Source organism: Rosa rugosa, chromosome 4, assembly GCF_958449725.1.
Source record: "Rosa rugosa chromosome 4, drRosRugo1.1, whole genome shotgun sequence".
NCBI classification, from domain to species: Eukaryota; Viridiplantae; Streptophyta; class Magnoliopsida; order Rosales; family Rosaceae; genus Rosa; species Rosa rugosa.
Window position 1 is genome coordinate 28,374,607 of NC_084823.1, and position 18,123 is coordinate 28,392,729.

General features: G+C 37.2%; 1 protein-coding gene and 1 long non-coding RNA gene across 14 annotated transcripts; one reads left to right on the top strand and one right to left on the bottom strand.

Moving 5' to 3' along the window:
* Positions 1–276: 276 nt before the first annotated feature.
* Positions 277–7,997, bottom strand: LOC133741768 (uncharacterized). Of its 2 annotated transcripts, XR_009862114.1 has the most exons (4): positions 7,770–7,997; positions 7,543–7,625; positions 528–587; positions 277–442 (listed from the first exon to the last, which is right to left on the bottom strand). It is a non-coding gene; the product is annotated as an uncharacterized LOC133741768 (long non-coding RNA). The 2 variants fall into 2 exon arrangements; XR_009862113.1 differs by having other exon boundaries at positions 7,543–7,996.
* Positions 7,998–8,501: 504 nt separating this feature from the next.
* Positions 8,502–17,347, top strand: LOC133741734 (protein GAMETOPHYTE DEFECTIVE 1-like). 12 transcript variants are annotated; one of them, XM_062169457.1, is made up of 10 exons: positions 8,529–8,666; positions 11,037–11,370; positions 12,203–12,276; positions 12,372–12,399; positions 13,198–13,613; positions 13,713–13,790; positions 13,867–13,947; positions 14,295–14,449; positions 14,533–15,845; positions 16,970–17,347. In XM_062169457.1, exons 5-10 carry the CDS (start codon positions 13,200–13,202, stop codon positions 17,089–17,091), a joined length of 2,163 nt encoding a protein of 720 aa, XP_062025441.1. In that variant the 5' UTR covers positions 8,529–8,666; positions 11,037–11,370; positions 12,203–12,276; positions 12,372–12,399; positions 13,198–13,199; the 3' UTR covers positions 17,092–17,347. The 12 variants fall into 12 exon arrangements, with proteins under 12 accessions (XP_062025437.1, XP_062025440.1, XP_062025442.1 ...); XM_062169460.1 differs by having other exon boundaries at positions 12,209–12,276; XM_062169453.1 differs by lacking the exon at positions 12,372–12,399 and having other exon boundaries at positions 8,502–8,666; positions 11,114–11,370; positions 12,205–12,276.
* Positions 17,348–18,123: the final 776 nt, after the last annotated feature.

Genomic DNA, 18,123 nt, shown 5'->3' on the forward strand with positions numbered 1-18,123 from the left:
CACTAAGGTCTTCGTTACCCAAGACACTTGCAAGATCAATTGAGACCTTCAATGCTTGCATTAGCCTTCTATCCCGTATCCTTTCACAGTAGTTTGAGATAATGGTAACTACAAAATCAGTTTCTTTGTTTTGGCTAAACATGGACTGTACACTACTGTTACTAAAAAGAAAGATAAGGAATCAATGTGATCTTTCTTGTAAATGCATGGAAGAACACCTGGACTAAACTAAAGAAAGTACTCATGAATACAGCTTATAAATTCTAGCTTCTCACATTAAAAGTAACAAAGAAATAACAAAATAGATAAATAACGCATATGATCTTCATTGTAAATACACCAAAGAACACATAGAGTAAACTAAAGACATAAAAGTGTTCATGAACACAACATATAACCTCCAGCTTTTCTTCATTCATAAACTCCAAATTATTTTTCAGACCTAAAAACAAAATTTCAAATTAATTAAGCAAAATTCGATATATATAGAACATGGTGAAAAGAGAAAGGGAAGCAATTTTTATCACCATTCTTCTATGGCCTTTTTGCTTATTCCTTTCTGCCTTCCTTTATTCCCTGGAGTCAATCTGCATAGGAATAACATCTTTGGATTTTAAAAACAAAGAACATTTCAATCAAAAACACCACATCTATGAGACTTGCTAAAAAGTACGAATACCATATAAATTTCATCTGGAAATCAAATGACCATAGAAAAAAGTTTATTTGCATCTGGCACGCTTAAAACTTGGAACCTATAGTCATGCTTCTGTTTTTATTTTTGGTTATGAAATAAGATGAAAAACACCAAGTAAAAAAAAAAAAAAAAAAACTGTCAATCAATTGATATGGTTTTTCTTTATTACTCTGTTGTGTTAGTTGACTATCGAAAGCTCTGGAAGTCTCAGGAGCTATTTGGACACATGCCTCATGCCAGCTGGATCCAGTCATTAAAGTCTCTTCCATCACTAATTAGTTAGTAAACTAGTTAATTGGTTACTAATTAGTTGATTAGATTAATTAGTTAGGTGTGTGGTATGCTTTACGTTGTGTATAAATAGTAAATTGCTCTCTCATTTTAGGTTACGATGTATTAAGAATCAATATATGAGTATACTCTTTTCTCTCAAACTTTCCTCTTCCACATTTCGTTGTTCTTCGTCACAAACCCTAGGTCTTCACTGGTACCATGGCTATCATGGTATCAAAGCCCTCATAGATCCAGGACCTGTGATTCATGCTTCCGCATCCATTATCTTAGTGAAATCTCAATTCTTGATTCAGGCGTGCTGTGATTTGGAGCTTCAATTCTCTTTGGAGCCTAGATCGAGTGGGGCTTCGCTTCGTCGTTCAACCTCAAGCTACTCTTGTGATTTGCTGAACATCTAAGGTGAATCGCTCTTGTCTCTGATGCTTCGTGTAATAATCTATATACTTTACACTGAGATCTTGAACGAATGAGCAAAACAAAACGTATGTAGATCTTGAGCACTGTGATTAATTGAGCAAAACTTGTGTGAGTTGAGCATGGAATGAAAATCAGGGAGTTCAATTGCATGTAGAGCAAAACTAGAGGAAAGATTGTGTTGTTTGATAACTAAATCAGTGCAAATCAAGCAAATTGAGTCGTGACTAAGTGAATTGAGTGAAAATTCTGAGCAAAAAATAGTATCGATCTATCTACTCTGCTGAATCTGTATGTTTCAAGTTAGTATCCTCTAGAAATTGTTGAAACTGCTACACTTGATATCTCCTATAGAAGCATCGTGTCCAGTCTTGCAGAAGAACTATAGATGGCACCTCGTGTTGTTTCTACACCTGCTCTTACTCACTCGGATGTGCATTCACTGTTGAGTATGGTCACTATTCGACTTGGAGAAAGAAACTTCATCAAATGGAGTTTTCAGTTTGAATCCACTCTTGCTGGGAATGGCCTCTTTGGCTACTATGATGGTACAGAGTTAGCACGTCCTCGCTATGCTCTTACAACTGAAGGTGAAGTCACTAGTGAAGAAACTGCAGCATATAAGGCCTGGAAGCAAACTGATATGGCATTATTGAGCCTACTTATGGCAACATTGAATGAAGACATTGTGGATGTGATTGTTGGCTGCAAGACATCTAAACAAGCCTGGCTTGCCCTTCAAGAACGGTTTTCTGCTGTGTCAAGAGTGAGCATCATGCAACTAAAGACTGAACTACAAACACTTCGAAAAGGTGGTGAATCTATTGAGAAGTACTTGCAACGTGTGAAAAGTGCTCGTGACCAATTGTTATCTGCTGGAGTTGCTATTCCTGATGAAGATGTGATCATTGTTGTTTTGAATGGACTGCCTGAAGAATACTCAACAGTTAGGACTGTGATAGAAGGAAGAGAGACACCAATTAATCTTCGAGATTTGAGGTCCCAATTACTCTCAGCAGAAAGGCGCATTGAGGGAAGTTTCTCTTTTCATTCCAACATGAGTGCCATGGTAGCTAGAGGAGATGAAACCAGGAATGGTGAGAGAGATGGTGATAGCAGAGGATGGAGTCTCAAGGATGACAGTAAGGCCAAAAGTGGAAAACAAAGTGGTGGTAGTGTTGAATGCCAAGTCTGTGGGAAAAGAGGCCATACTGTGGACACATGCTTTCGTGTTCATAAGTGTCAAATCTGTGGCAAACATGGGCATCTCACAAGCACATGCTATCAGAATCCTGAGTATAAAGGCCAGCAAGCACCTTCAGCCAGACCATCAAGCAATGTACTCACACATGAGTGTCAAATTTGCTCTAAAAAGGGTCACACTGCAGCTAACTGTTTCTACAGAACTGATGTACCAGCTGGACATCCATCCTTGTCCATTCCAACTTGTCAAATCTGTGGGTTAAAAGGTCATGTTGCCTTGAATTGCACTCATAGGACCAACTTTGCCTACCAAGGATCTGATCCTCCTGCTTCCCTTACTGCATTAGCTGCTCAATCTTCTGGAGGTTATAATAGGAGCTTTCAACAATCTCAAGGTGGATATCTTGTTCCATCTGGAGCATCCAACTCCTTCTTTCCTGGTGGCTTCCATCCAACCAGTGGTGCCTCAACATCAAATTCTGGCTTCTCAATGAATCAACCTGGCTCATCTACTACATCAAATGCTCAGGCCAACAATGAAGTGTGGGTAGGAGATTCTGGAGCTACACACCATATGACCTCTGATCTTCGGAATCTTACCATTGCTCAACCATACACTTCTGACAACAAAATTACCATTGGAAATGGTACAGGTTTGAATATAGCACATACTGGTTCTGGTTATATTAAGCCTGCTGATCATATCCTGAGACTTAACAAAGTGTTGCATGTTCCTAATCTTGCTATGAATCTGCTATCTTTCACAAAACTTTGTCGAGATAATCATTGCTTTATCACACTTGATGAGAATGATATTGCTGTGCAGGACAAGGCCGGGCATCCAAAACTGTTCTCTATCAAGGAAAGAGTAGTGAGGAGGGTCTGTTCCTCTTCAAGACATCATCTGTTGCTTCAATACCTGAGTTGTCTCATGCTGCCTTACTTGGCTCTTCCATACCATTTCCTGTGTGGCATCAGCGTTTAGGTCATCCCACTCAATCCATATTGTCCAAAATGTTATCCTATTCTTAAATAAAGTCACCTAGTTAAGCTTCTAGTACTATTTGTACACACTGCTTAGAAGGCAAGATGCATAGACTACCTTTTCCCATTTCAGTAACCAAAAGCTCACATCCTTTTCATAAAATACACTCAGATGTGTGGGGACCTGCTCCCTGTCTTTCTCTTGAAGGATATAAGTATTATGTTACCTTCATTGATGATTGTACAAAGTTTGTGTGGATTTTTCCACTTATTAATAAATCAGATGTTCTTGCCCATTTTGTGAAATTCTGTGCTTTTGTTCATACACAGTTTGATTCCACAATTAAAATTTTTCAAACAGATGGAGGGGGTGAGTTTAATAGTAAAGCTTTCCACAATTTCTTAGCTTCTAAAGGAATAGTGCATCACCTTACTTGCCCTTACACTCCTCAGCAAAATAGGGTTGCTGAGAGGAAGAATAGACACATTGTAGAAACAGTCATTTCCCTGATGTCTACTGCTGGTCTCCCAAAACCTTTTTGGTTTTATAGTGTAGCTCATTCCTTCTATCTTATCAATAGAATGCCATGTAAGTCCCTCAATATGACTTCTCCCTATGAGCTACTGCTTCATAAGGTTCCAGATGTCTCTCAACTTAAGGTGTTTGGCTCTTCTTGTTATCCATATCTTCGCCCTTACACTCATGACAAGTTAGATCCCAGGACTACGCAATGTGTGTTCTTAGGATATGCCACTGGCTACAAGGGAGTCTTCTGTTATAGCATCTCTCATAACAAACTGTGGTTGTCTCGACATGTCATTCATGATGAGTCTTCTTTTCCATTTTTATCTCCTTCATCCTGTGTGTCTTCTCCTGTTGATCCTGTCACATTCTTTCCCTCTTCTACACCTCTCACTACTCTTCCCAGGAACATGCCTGTCCTTCATTCTATAGTTCCACTCAGTGAGGTTCCCACTGCGTTTGGAGGGGGGCAATGGTGATAATGTAAGCAGTGGTGTAAGCAGTGGGGATGTGAGCATTGGAGTAGAAGCTACTACTGATGATGTGTTGATAGATGTACAGGAAACTGGTGCTCAAACTGGTGCTCAAACTGATAGTACTAATGAAGTGAGAACTTGTGAGCAGAATGTGTCTAGGGTTAGTCAATGTGATGATATTGTTGTTAGTATTCCTGAAATAAGAAGTAATGGTCAGGAGAATGCTGTGGATAATGTTCAGCTTGACAGTGGTGGCCTTGCAGCTGCTCCAGTTGATGGTCTGAATACAAGTGAGGTTACTGCTTTACAATTTGGTGGAAATATTGATGGTGAAAATCTACCTCAGGAATTGGAGTTTATTGTGGACCAGAATTACAATGATCACAGTATGATGACTAGAGCCAAAAATAGGATAGTCAAACAGAAAACTTTTGAAGATTATTATTGTTTTTCTGCCATTACACAACAAAAGCTCTATGATGAGTATCCTTTCTTTAGTGGCTTTACTGCTGTGTCAGATATTAGTGATGTTGTTGAACCTAAGTCTTTCAGGGCAGCTAATGGTAGGTCTGAATGGGATCAAGCTATGTTGGAGGAGATTGATGCTCTCAAGAAGCAAGGCACTTGGTCTCTTGTTCCATGTCCCAAAAACAGAAACATCGTGGGAAGCAAGTGGATATACAAAGTTAAGAAAAATCCAGATGGCTCTATTTCAAGATATAAAGCCAGGTTAGTTGCTCAAGGATTCAGTCAAACTAAAGGTCTTGATTATGATGAGACCTTTAGTCCTGTTGTAAGGCATAGCACAGTAAGAGTTATATTGGCACTTGCAGCCCTGAACAACTGGGAGTTAAGACAATTAGATGTTAAAAATGCTTTTCTGCATGGAGATTTGAAGGAAGAAGTCTATATGGCTCAGCCCCAAGGTTTTGTTGATCCTGAACATCCTGAGTATGTGTGTTTATTAAGAAAATCTCTCTATGGTCTAAAGCAAGCTCCACGAGCCTGGAATGAGAAGTTTACAAGTTTCCTACCAAGTCTTGGATTTACATTTTCTCATTCTGATCCAAGCCTCTTTGTTAGACACACTACAGAGGGAATGATTGCATTGCTACTGTATGTAGATGATATAGTGATTACAGGCTCAGACTCTAGAGGTGTTCATGAGGTTATCTCTGAATTAAGTATGGTCTTTGACATGAAGGATTTAGGTGCATTAACATACTTTCTGGGATTGGAAGTAAACAAAGTGCAACATGGCATATTTCTCAGTCAAACCAAGTATGCTAAGGATCTACTTGTCAAGACAGGAATGGATATTGTTAAATCATGCAGTTCTCCATGTCTTCCTCATTATCAAATGACAAAGGATCAAGGTACTCCACTTAAAGATCCCACTGCTTACAGAAGTATTGTAGGTACTTTACAGTACCTAACCTTCACTCGCCCTGATATAGCCTATGCTGTCAACACTGTGTGTCAATTCATGACAAACCCTACTGATGTGCATTATGCTGCAGTTAAAAGAATCTTAAGGTACTTGCAGGGATCATTGCATAAAGGTCTCTTTTATAGTGCCACTGGTGCCTTGAGCAATGCTGTGGATGTCAAAGCCTTATGTGATGCTGATTGGGCTGGCGAGGTTATACAGAAGCGTTCAACTACTGGGTTTGTTGTATACATTGGATTGTGTCCAGTATCATGGCAGTTTAAGAAGCAAAGTACTGTGTCACGAACCTCTACTAAGGCTGAATACAGAAGTCTAGCCAACACTGCTGCTGAGGTTAGCTGGATCAGGCACTTGTTATGTGATTTAAAGATTAAGATTCCTCGTGCTCCCCTACTTAAGTGTGACAACTTGTCAGCTCTAGCCTTAGCATCTAATCCAGTCTTTCATTCCAAGATCAAGCATTTAGATAATGACTTTCACTTTGTTCGGGAACGTGTGCAACGCAATGATCTTCGCTTGGAATATGTTTCCACCACAGAACAGACAGCTGATATCTTGACAAAAGGGTTACCTTCACCTATCTTTCGGACACATTCTACCAATCTCAGGCTAGTTACCCTAGCGGAGCTTGAGGAGGGGTGTTAGTTGACTATCGAAAGCTCTGGAAGTCTCAGGAGCTATTTGGACACATGCCTCATGCCAGCTGGATCCAGTCATTAAAGTCTCTTCCATCAGCTAATTAGTTAGTAAACTAGTTAATTGGTTACTAATTAGTTGATTAGGTTAATTAGTTAGGTGTGTGGTATGCTTTACGTTGTGTATAAATAGTAAATTGCTCTCCCATTTTAGGTTACGATGTATTAAGAATCAATATACGAGTATACTCTTTTCTCTCAAACTTTCCTCTTCCACATTTCATTGTTCTTCGTCACAAACCCTAGGTCTTCACTGGTACCATGGCTATCATGTTGTTCGTGTTCTTTTTTGGGTTTGACATCATACGGATCAACACATGCACACCCACACTAAACTTCTTCTAACATAGATTTGGAAGAGTATAATCCCGAATTCTAAAGACAGTAGTAGCCTACGATTCAACTAAGAGCAACTCCAATAGCTTCCCTATAATTTCTGTATTATAGGGAAGCAACAGTTAAAGCTTTAGCCTCTTTTTCTTCTCCAACTCTAACAGATTCCCTATTTTACAACAATCTTTAAAATCTCCATATTCTTCCTTAAAATTTTAGAGTTTGCTGTAAATATAGGGAATTTAGTTTTCTCTTTCCTCACTTTCCCTAAAATAGGAATAGTTATAGGGAATCTGTTGGTGCAAAAGAGGCTGATTTTTACCTAAAGTAGAGAAAAATCAAAATATAGGGAATCTGTTGGAGTTGCTCCAACAAATCTGAAATTGATCTGTAGGACAACATGGCGGCTACTTACGGCTTCACCTACTTGGTTTTGGTTCCCCATTGCAAACACATGGAAAGAAATAAATTACCAGATTGAGCAATTTTGAGGGCCTTCATTGATTTCTCTTTCTCCTTCCACAACTCTTCCTTGATCTAAAACCTGAACATACACCTAGTAAGCACAGAGAATGTGAGGTAAAAACCAAATATATAGAAAAAAGAACCATAGGGATGAACTTCAATATTAATTCTTGTAATTGGAGTGTGAGATTATGAGGAGAGACTATTGGGATATTCAAGAATCCCTTCTGCTTACCAATAAGGAGTTTTGCTCGGTAAAGAAGAGCGGGTCGGAGGATAATAACTGCATATCAGTTTGAGTTTTCTATATCTCAACTTCACGTGAGAAGAATCTTAACGTGTTTATCCTTTTTTTTTTTTTACGCTGAAATACGTTTTTACCCTACTTTTATTTAATCATTTTGCAGTAGACTTATATAAAAAGAGGGGCAATTGCAGGGTTTTTGAAAATTTAACCATAAGCCTTATTGGCTTAATTAATACTGATTTTGCAGTAGACTTATATAAAAGGGCAATTGCAGGGTTTTTGAAAATTTAACTATAAGCCTTATTGGCTTAATTAATTATACAACTAGTCTTCCTCCATACATGCTCTGCATGTGCAAGTTTTTTTTTTTTTTTTTTTTTTCAAAAAGAAAAAAAGAGAATGGATTAAAACAGTTATTACAGAGAGAAGTTAGTGGGAGACAAAAGTGGGTTGTGGGAATTTTTTTGTTTATTTTTTTAATAAAAATATAATTTGTAATTTTCATAATTGCTTTTGTGATTTAATTAATTCTCAAAGTTTTTTATTATTTCAGAGTTATTTCTGTCAAAGTTTTTAGTTTTGGCTAACAAAGCCTTTTCTCTTAATAATAGTATAGATATACTAAAGCTCAGTTGCCCGGTTTCTTGTTCATCACTGTGCACAAAGTGGAGTGACTCTTTTGCCCTTATGTTTCTCTGATTTACGGGATGCCATCGTTCTATAATCAAGTCAAATACACGTAGATTTCGTTCGTGGTTTCCGTACAGTCGAAACAGAGAGAGCGAGAAAGAGACCGAGAGAGAGTGGTGATTTCATTTTGCTGCGAGAGTGTCGAATCTGTCTGCAAGATTCAGATCGGTGGAGAGAAAGCGTTTTGTATCGAAGGTATTGTTTCCCAGATTTCTATGTTTTTTTCGTTTTTGTTGGGGTTTTTGTTTTCTCTTTTGATTCATGTTGTTATTGACTCTGGGTTTCGGAAATTGGGAATTGAGTTTTATTGTGTTGAGTTTGATTAGCTTTTACGGTTAGGGTTACTGAATTGGGGTTTTTTTTGGGTGATTGAATTTGATTCTGTAATTTCAGAGTTTTGATTCTGAGTTTGTTCTGTTTATGCTTAATTGAAGAGTTGGCTATCTGCCGAGGCCTTTAAGTATTGTAATAGCAATATAATTTTTTTTCCAAATGTGGTTCAGTGGTGTGTTCAAATGGTAGAGGAAGAAGAGGAGTAATAGATATGAGTTTGGTATGGAGAGTAGGGATTGCAGGTTCGGAAATTTGTGTTTTTTGCTGTTGTGTTCTTCTTCTTTTAGTTTTGTTTGTGCTGGGGTTAGAGATATAGGTATTTGAGTGGAATGGTTTTATCAATTTTGGTAACTTAACAACTTTGTATCAACTTTGGTGTTATATGACGATCATAATGAGAACGTATAGGGATGTGATGGTGGGATTATAATATATATTTGGTAATATGATATTATAAGCAGCAGCAGTATATTAATTGTTACTACTGTAAGAAGCAAAGATTTTCACTATCTGCAATCTACAGTGTGTCAAAAATTTTATTAGGAATGTGTTTCCAAAGAGGCAATCTTTGTCAAGTTTAGTCATGTTATTCATTCAAGTCACGTCTTCTAAGTTGAATTTGAGTTTAGGTTTTGGTTTCTCCAATTTTGGTTATAGTTTTGAGTTTAGGATCATGTTCTGGACTTTGCCTTTTGACTGATACAGATTGTGATCTTTTGAGTACTTTGTTTGTCCTGCACTTTGCGATTTTGATGGTTGATTGAAAAAATTAGAAGATAGAGATTTCAGTTTTTTTTTTTTTTTTTTTTTTTGGTTTAAAAATTTTCGATTCCTTTTATGTTCTTTTTTTTTTTCTTTCTGGTTGGTCAGTTTGAATATATACTGTATATACGTGAGCGCTAGAAACAGAGTATTAGAAATTTCAAAGAAAATTACAGATTTGGAAAGAAAGATCTCATTAACTTTCATTAAACAAAATAATCTGATACGATTGGATGGCCGTATAGAAATCTAATTAACGAAATAAATAGAAGTTATTTGGCTGTTCTTGGACATTGTTTGTTAATGTTTAGAATATGTGCAGTTTTGTTCAAAGTCTACAAATGGCTATGTAACAATGTGATGACTAAATGATGATCTCTTGGTTGTGTTTTTTGGCAGCTTAAGGATTAATTTTCAAATTTGACTTAGTGTGAAAATGTTCAAATGGATAAACCTAGGAAAGGATAGGATGGTATATAGAGTTGGATGATCTCATTGACTGATCATGTGATACTAATCTTAAAACAATTGGATCGGTCTTATTAATCTGTGATTAAAGATTGACTTTCAAATAGGTGAAGGTTTACCTTAACTATCAGGCTAGAATAGCAGCTGAAGCAATTATTCTGAGGTGCTAAATTTTGAGTTGTACACTTACACTGTAAATACACATCTAAGAATATTGAGAGGGAAAAACTAAGAACATTAACTTAATGGTTGTAAAGTTCAGAGGCATGATCACCACCTGTGAAGGTAATTGGTGCATACATAATTAATTCTTTACATTTTTCAGTCAACAATAATGTACTTCAGTTTATTTTTGTTTGTTTAGTTTCAATATAATGTATGTATAGCATACCATTACAAACAGAGTATTGGAAACTTCAGAGAAACTTATGGATCAGGAAAGAAACATCTCATTAACTTCCATTAAATAAAAGAATCTGATATTTAAACAAAATTAAATAAAAAGTGGACCAACTCGATGCTATTCTTCTCATCAAAATTGGATTGATACAAGATGATGCTGGATATGGCTAATGTTTAAAATCACACAGGAAATTCAGTATATACTATTATTACGTCCCTGAAGTTTATTTAACTTTTCAAACATAGTCGTTTAAGTGGATTTACATATACGGGAAGAGAGCAGAGCATCAAGTAATTTACTCTTCTAAACTTCTAACTTGATTACTGTTGGTATTAAAGTGTGAAAAAGTGAAGAACAATACTCAACCTGCATTCCTTTTTTATTTTGGTTTCGTTTCTTTTCAATTTTGTTTTGAATTGGTTTCGCTATTTGGATTCTTACTGTTTTGAAACTGTGAACTTCATTTGATTTTTGTTGTTTGTTCAATTAGAAATAAAGCAATTGATAATTGTTAAATGACTAAAAAGTAGTTACACTACCCGCAGTTTATAACGAAAATTGACTTTGTTATAACTCTTATTGACATATAAATATTTGAGGCAAAAGTCATAACCGTGATTCAACGTGAATCCCACATTGTCCGAAAAGTGAGAAAGTACAATGTTGTGGTATCCAGACGAATAGAAGGAACACAAAATTGAAGCTACAGCTGGAAGATCTGACAATAATGTCGCCGAATCCAGACAAATTGAAGTATCCTGATGCTTCCAGATTCCGGGATGGGACAAACAGTGTTAGAAAGGGATTCAATTTAGGATTACGGTTTTGCCCTGGATACTTGCATGTATAAGAAAGGCCTCCAGCACTATTCCAATTCGAGAAGCCTCCACTATGTGCACAATGTGGTTTTCATCTTTTACAGACTTTCTTTAGGTGAGCAAAACGTAGGTTCTGTCTATTTACCTCTGTTTGGCCATTTTCTTCTACTTTTGTTTTTGTTAGTTGCGTTTTTAGTTGTTGTTGGTTTTGAATTGTTATGGGTTTTTACGTTTTAGGGCTTTTGTTTGTCTTCGGATTTGGGATTTGGGTGATTGATTGGAAAAGTTTCAAGCTTTGTTTCTGGTGTTTGGTCATTTCAATATTTTCATTGGATGGTGGCTTGCTTGATTTCGTAGAATTACTTTGTCATGTTCAATCAGATTAGTTCGTATTGATTTATTGAATTTGGTTGATTTGTAGATGTAGATCAGTTTTTTGATTGTCAATTCGTGATTCTGAAATTGTTATTATGGTAGCCACTTTGAGTATTCTCCAAATCCCTTGATTAAACTAGAGTCAGAGAAGGCCTTAGTACCTCAATTTGTAAACACTGTTTTTTAACATTTTGATTTCAATTTGGGTCTGAGATTTTATTCTTAGTCTTCCTTGCTGTTTTGTTTAGTATAAAACCTCTTATTTACTGAGAAAAGAAATTTCAGTCCAAGAATGTCAACAATTAAGCCTATAGCAGACTGCAGCATGCTATAATTTCAATTTCAATTTGGGAAATGTATCCAATGTCAACAATTTTATGATTCCTTTATATATATATATATTTATTTATTTGCGTGGTTGATGATTTCCGGGGCCTGGATAATTCAGAGACTTATAAGTGTTTCATATTTTGTTATTTGGGTTTTTTTTTTTTTTTTTTTTTTTTTTTTTGAGTGATTGGGAATGAAAAGAAAAAAAAGTGAAATCTTTATTTTGCTATGTTTGATTGCAGAGACAGAGAGAGACTCTTAATATTGTTGGAGAAGAGGCTTCCAACATTGAAGAGAGGACATCGGTTGATAGCAGGTAATTTTGGATTGCTCATGTATCTGTTTTTTTTTGTTGTTGTTGTCTGATACTTGGTTGTTGTTTTGAAATGCTCCGGGGAATTGCAAGTTTAGTCACTATGTTGGAAGGAAGAAGAATCGGGTAATCACCTTAAAAACTTTACACCTTAAAAACATCAAGTCCTTAGTGCTCTCAAATTTTTTCCTATATCTCTCTCTCTCTCTTTTTTTTTTTTGTTTCTTTCTTCTCCTCAATTGTAACAAACTTTAGATTGTAACATTATAAACCAAATACGTATATCTACTTTTATCATCATACAAAATGATTTAAGCTTAGAAACTAGAAAAGATGACATTAGTTAGTAATCTATACCATCATCTAGAATCAAAGTATGTGAGTCTGTGCAGATAGTATGAATCACGCATTCTCACATCCATATAGAATCAAGTGAAAAAGAGAGCAAGAACCACGCATTCTCACATCCATATATCTGTAGGGGGAAAATTAACCTAAGAAAACACCCGGCAGATTATATTTAGTGTTGTTTTTATTTTTGTTTTTGTTTTTTTACACTCACACCTCGGATTTTCACCTACACCAAGCTCGGGGATGGACACAGCCTCTATTTCATATATGGCTAGCATGTCGACCTTTTTGCTTCTACTTTATGTCCATGACACTCTAATCGTCCTTATTTTGCTCCAATAAATGATTAGTGACACTCTAAAGTACATGAACAACAATTAGCAGATTTACTTACTAAAGTTGTATATAGCAAGTTGTTCTATGATTCACTAGGCAAGTTGGGCCTTCTAGATGTTTGGAGCATTTTTAGCAATGCTACCTGCTCTTCATCCCGTAAACCCTAAACCTTCATAAACCCCTGAAAATCAAATCTCTAAATCAACTCTGAATTTCTCATTCTCCCCAATTCTCCAGCAATGGGCTTCTTCGACCTGAGCGTACCCTACACCGACCTCTCGCTGCCGGACCGCTCAACCCGCGCAAAGCTCTTGACCAAGGCCCTCGAGCTCGGCTACTCCGGCGTCGCCTACAACCGTACGATCAAGGGCGTCATGTCCGATCGCGACCGTTGCTCCATCCCCCTCCTCACTCTCCCTTCTCTCCTCAAACACTCTCCTCACCTCACCTCCTCCGTCGGCTTCCACCGCGACCTCCTCGGCGTCCCACGTGCCACCCCTTTCCGCCAGTACACGCGCCTCACCGTTTGCGCCGAAACCCCTGCCCAGGCTCAGGCCCTCAATTCCGGCAACCCCATTTTGAAGACCTACGATTTGGTGGCTGTCAAGCCCATGAACCAGTCCGCTTTCGATCAGGCCTGTGAGAAATTGGAGGTTCGTGCTTTACGCTGCCTTTGATTCCTTTGCATTTGTGTTCAGTTCAGTTTGGTTTGCTCGGAAAATTGAGGAAGAATTGTTATTGCTTTGGTGTAGGTAGATATAATTGCGATTGATTTTTCGGAGAAGTTACCATTTCGATTGAAGCAGCCTCTGGTTAAAGCTGCCATTGAGGTTCGAATTCCGTTTTCTTTATTCATTCAATTTTTTTTGGTTAGGTGATAAGAGTTTGTATGTGTTGGATATGCAGCGGAAGGTGTATTTTGAGATCACATATGCAGGGCTTATTGCCGATGTTCAAACTAGAAGGCAAATTATAACCAATGCTAAGGTGAGTGTTTGTGAAGTTAGTTGGAATTGTCAAAGCAATAGGCACCACTGAATTGGAAGTGTACTAAAACTTTGGATTGATTCATATTCTTGCCAATATTACTCTACTTTTGTTTTTGTTACTTGCTTTGATGGAAATTGAGAATATGAGGTGATTTTACTTCCAACTTTATAGTACGATATGTTTTAGGGTCATCTGTTGCATCACGATAAAAAAAATTACTGCTGGGATGCCCATGTAGGTGTGATATATGGCCAGGAAAAATACTGTTCAGTATAGCATAGTTGTTGAGTATTAGTTTGTATTTGTTAGTTTTGTCTACATATAATCTCTGCCTTGCTCTTCAGTTATTGGTAGATTGGACTCGAGGAAGGAATATAATTATCTCTAGTGCTGCCCCAACTGTGAATGAATTTAGAGGGCCATATGATGTTGCAAACTTAATGTCATTGCTCGGTCTCTCCATGGAACGAGCTAAGGCGGCTATTTCAAGAAATTGTAGGTATGACAGCTTCCATAAATGTCATAGTGCTGTTGTTATGGAAATTTGTTCTTCCCTAAGTTTCTTGAATGAATGTCTTGCAGGACTCTTATATCTAATGCAGTGAGAAAAAAACACTATTATAAGGAAGCCATTAGAGTTGAAGTACTACCATCAGGTCAAGAAAGTGATGGGAACAAACCTTCGTCTAGTGACTCTTTTAATTGGGATCCCATCTCTAGTGGTGAAGGTGATTTGCTTTTAGATGATTTGGCAAAGGCTTTCAGTAACTCCAGTACTAAAGCAACCAAAATGGTCAAAGCCATTGATTTTGCTTTGTCATCACTTGGATTTCAAGTTAACGATCTTATAGCTGGAACTAATGTGGTTGTGTCACAACCATTGGCTACTCAGAAAAACATCGTTTCTGCTCCCCAGTTAAATGTGCAATCAGTTGCAACTGATGGAGTACAAGAACAATCTGTTTTATGTGATACTATGTTGGAGCGGCAAAGGTTCAAAAGCGAAAATCCTCAGAAATTATATTCATCTAGTGATACTACCAAAGCTGTTAACAAAGTTATTCCAATTGAAGATCCTTCGATAACCACAAGAGCAGAACCAAATAGTCCAGATGAAACAGATGGGATTGCTACAGATATTCATGATGTGCAATCACAGAAGTCTGCGATTGCAAATGCTGTTAATGATGTTATGGAAATTGAAGTTCCTACAACCACTGGAGCAGAACCAACGAAATCAGCTGAATCAATGGGGATTACAAAAGAAATTCATGATGTGCAATCACTGAAGTCTGTGACTGCCAAAACTTTTAAAGATGCTATGGAAATTGAAGCTCCTACGACCACTGGAGCGGAAACAAAGAATCCGGATGGAATAGATGGGGTTACTACAGAAATTCTTAATGTTCTATCACAGAAGAGTATGACTAATTGTGAATTGAATGTTGTGCCATCTCAGGTTAATTTAACATATCATGCACTAGACATTGGGTTGAGTGTTGCTTGTAATCCTGATTCTGAAGTTCAGGTTCCCACTAATTATCAGGACACTGATATTCCCGGTCCTCATAATGAAGAGGCTGATAGTATTAAAAATAATGATATCCAAAGTGATTTAGTGGATGAAGTTCTAACAGGTAAAGAAAAAAAATCTTTGCCTCTGGATTCAGCATTGGATAAAAGTATTTTGGAAGTGGATGAATTGACGGAACCTGGAGATGATGTAGTTGTACTTGCAAATCAGGTTCCTGTTCTGGATTCTAGTGATGAGATGACAGCAACTGATGATTATTCAGTTGCAAATCATGAGACAGCAGAGGTAATAATGCATGAGCAAGAACATGGGAAAGCTGATGTTGAATTGAGCTATCCAGCCTTGGTTCAGTCTGAATCAGGTATGACTTCTTTTCTTATGTGTGTTTTCAGATCATCTTCCGTTTCTTTTGTATTGTGATATTCTTTGTAGAAATGGGTTTTTTTGTTATGCAGTCTGACTTGTGAGATAGACTATCCTTTTGGAAAGTAGTAATATACACACACATAACCCATGGACTTGGGAACCATGTAACTGTTGCATGCTCTGGGTCCTTCATGGTGGTTAGATTGGCCTCAAGGCACATGCAACTGCTTTGTTGTTTATTGTTTTTCCTTCACAGAATGTGTTCCTGAGTATAGATTGTTTTGTTGTTTTTATGTCTAAAAACAAATTTAATTATTATTCTTTTCTTTTTTAATGATTCTTCAAGTCGATTCGGTCCCTTTAACTGAATATCAAATGTCGACATTTTTTCCCCAGTTAATTCTCAGTAATTGTTATAAAAAAAGGGAAAAACTCATAAACAGTACCTGAACTTCAAGCCACTAATAACTTTCGTACCTCAAGTTCAAAAAATATCAGATTGGTACCTGAACTTCTGACCCCGACCCAATATCAATACTTGGGAACAGTAAAATCGTTAACGGGGTTAATTTTTGAAGGGTAAATCTGTCATTTCACTGTTCATCATCTCCAAAACTCTCCCCTCTCTCTGCAAACCCAGATTTTTCATTATCTTCTTCATACCTCACACACACAAACCCAAATCGACCAAAGGAGAGGTGAGAGGTGAGAGGAGTTGGTGGTGGATGGGACGGTGGCTATTGAAGAAGTGAAAGGTTGGTTGATAGTGGTGATGAGGTATGAAGAAGAAGAAGAAGAAGAAGAAATCTGGTATTGCAGAGAGAGGGGAGAGTTTTGGAGATGAGGAACAGTGAAATGACAGATTTACCCTTCAAAAATTAACTCCGTTAACGATTTTACTGTTCCCAGGTATTGATATTGGGTCGGGGTCAGAAGTTCAGGTACCAATCTGATATTTTTTGAACTTGAGGTACGAAAGTTATTAGTGGCCGATATGTCAGGTACTGTTTGTGAGATTTTCCCATAAAAAAATTACATCTTCCCCCCAATTTACAGCTTTGTATCTGTTTGAAAATTTTCTTATCCATCATCCGTTGCTTATATGTTTATTGGCTGCAGGGAAATTCAAGGCAAAAAGGAAGAAACCTCATCAGGTGACATTTCTTCCGCTCAAGCGATTGCTGCATGCTACACCTTTTAAGAAGGCTCGGAAAAGTAAAAGGAGACATAAGATGGCATAACTATGCAATGATTTCCAATATTAATATTATTGATTGTCGAAGTAGGCGAGCAAAGTTTGTTTCATATTTATCTTGATTATTTGGTATCCATTCACGTGTAATGGATGTAAATTTGTCATTGGCCCCAAGGGCCCTTACTGATGGTCTAGTCTCAAATTTTGATCTTAATGGCAATTTTGTCCATGATTGTATTCAATCTTCTATACAATTCTATTTACGTCAACTATGAAATGTCAGATATGCTTCTATACCATAATATGTTGGTGGAAAAATTAAACGTTGGAGATGGTGTAGTAACTTACCCTTAAAAGTCATATCCTAAACTTAGTGTACTTGGTTTGTATTGTTGCTTATTATCTTCATTCTTATAACCAATTTACTCATATCTTGCATATGACTGTACTTCTCTTCCAACTCCATCCTCATGACATTTGCATTCACATCTGGCGAGTTGGTACTATTTCAGGGTGCGCACTGTTTCCTTTATCCCTTGGATTTTCCTCCCAACACAATAATATGTACGTCTTCTTGTCTGTAGTTTTTTTTTTATGATAATTGCTTTTGGATGTGTCAGACATCCAAGTATGCATCCATTATGTTATTAGTTTCCATTTCTATGAGATGTCTGTGGAAACATGTGAATCTGCCGGGTGTTTTCTTAGGTTAATTTGCCCCCTTCAGATATATGGATGTGAGAATGCGTGGTTCTTGCTCTCTTTTTCACTTGATTCTAGATGGATGGGATCCCAATTAAAAGAGTCACTAGACGAAGGTTTGTTCCCATCACTTTCTTGACCTGATGGTAGTACTTCAACTCTAATGGCTTCCTTATAATAGTGTTTTTTTCTCACTGCATTAGATATAAGAGTCCTGCAAGACATTCATTCAAGAAACTTAGGGAGGAACAAATTTCCATATCAACAGCACTATGACATTTATGGAAGCTGTCATACCTACAATTTCTTGAAATAGCCGCCTTAGCTCGTTCCATGGAGAGACCGAGCAATGACATTAAGTTTGCAACATCATATG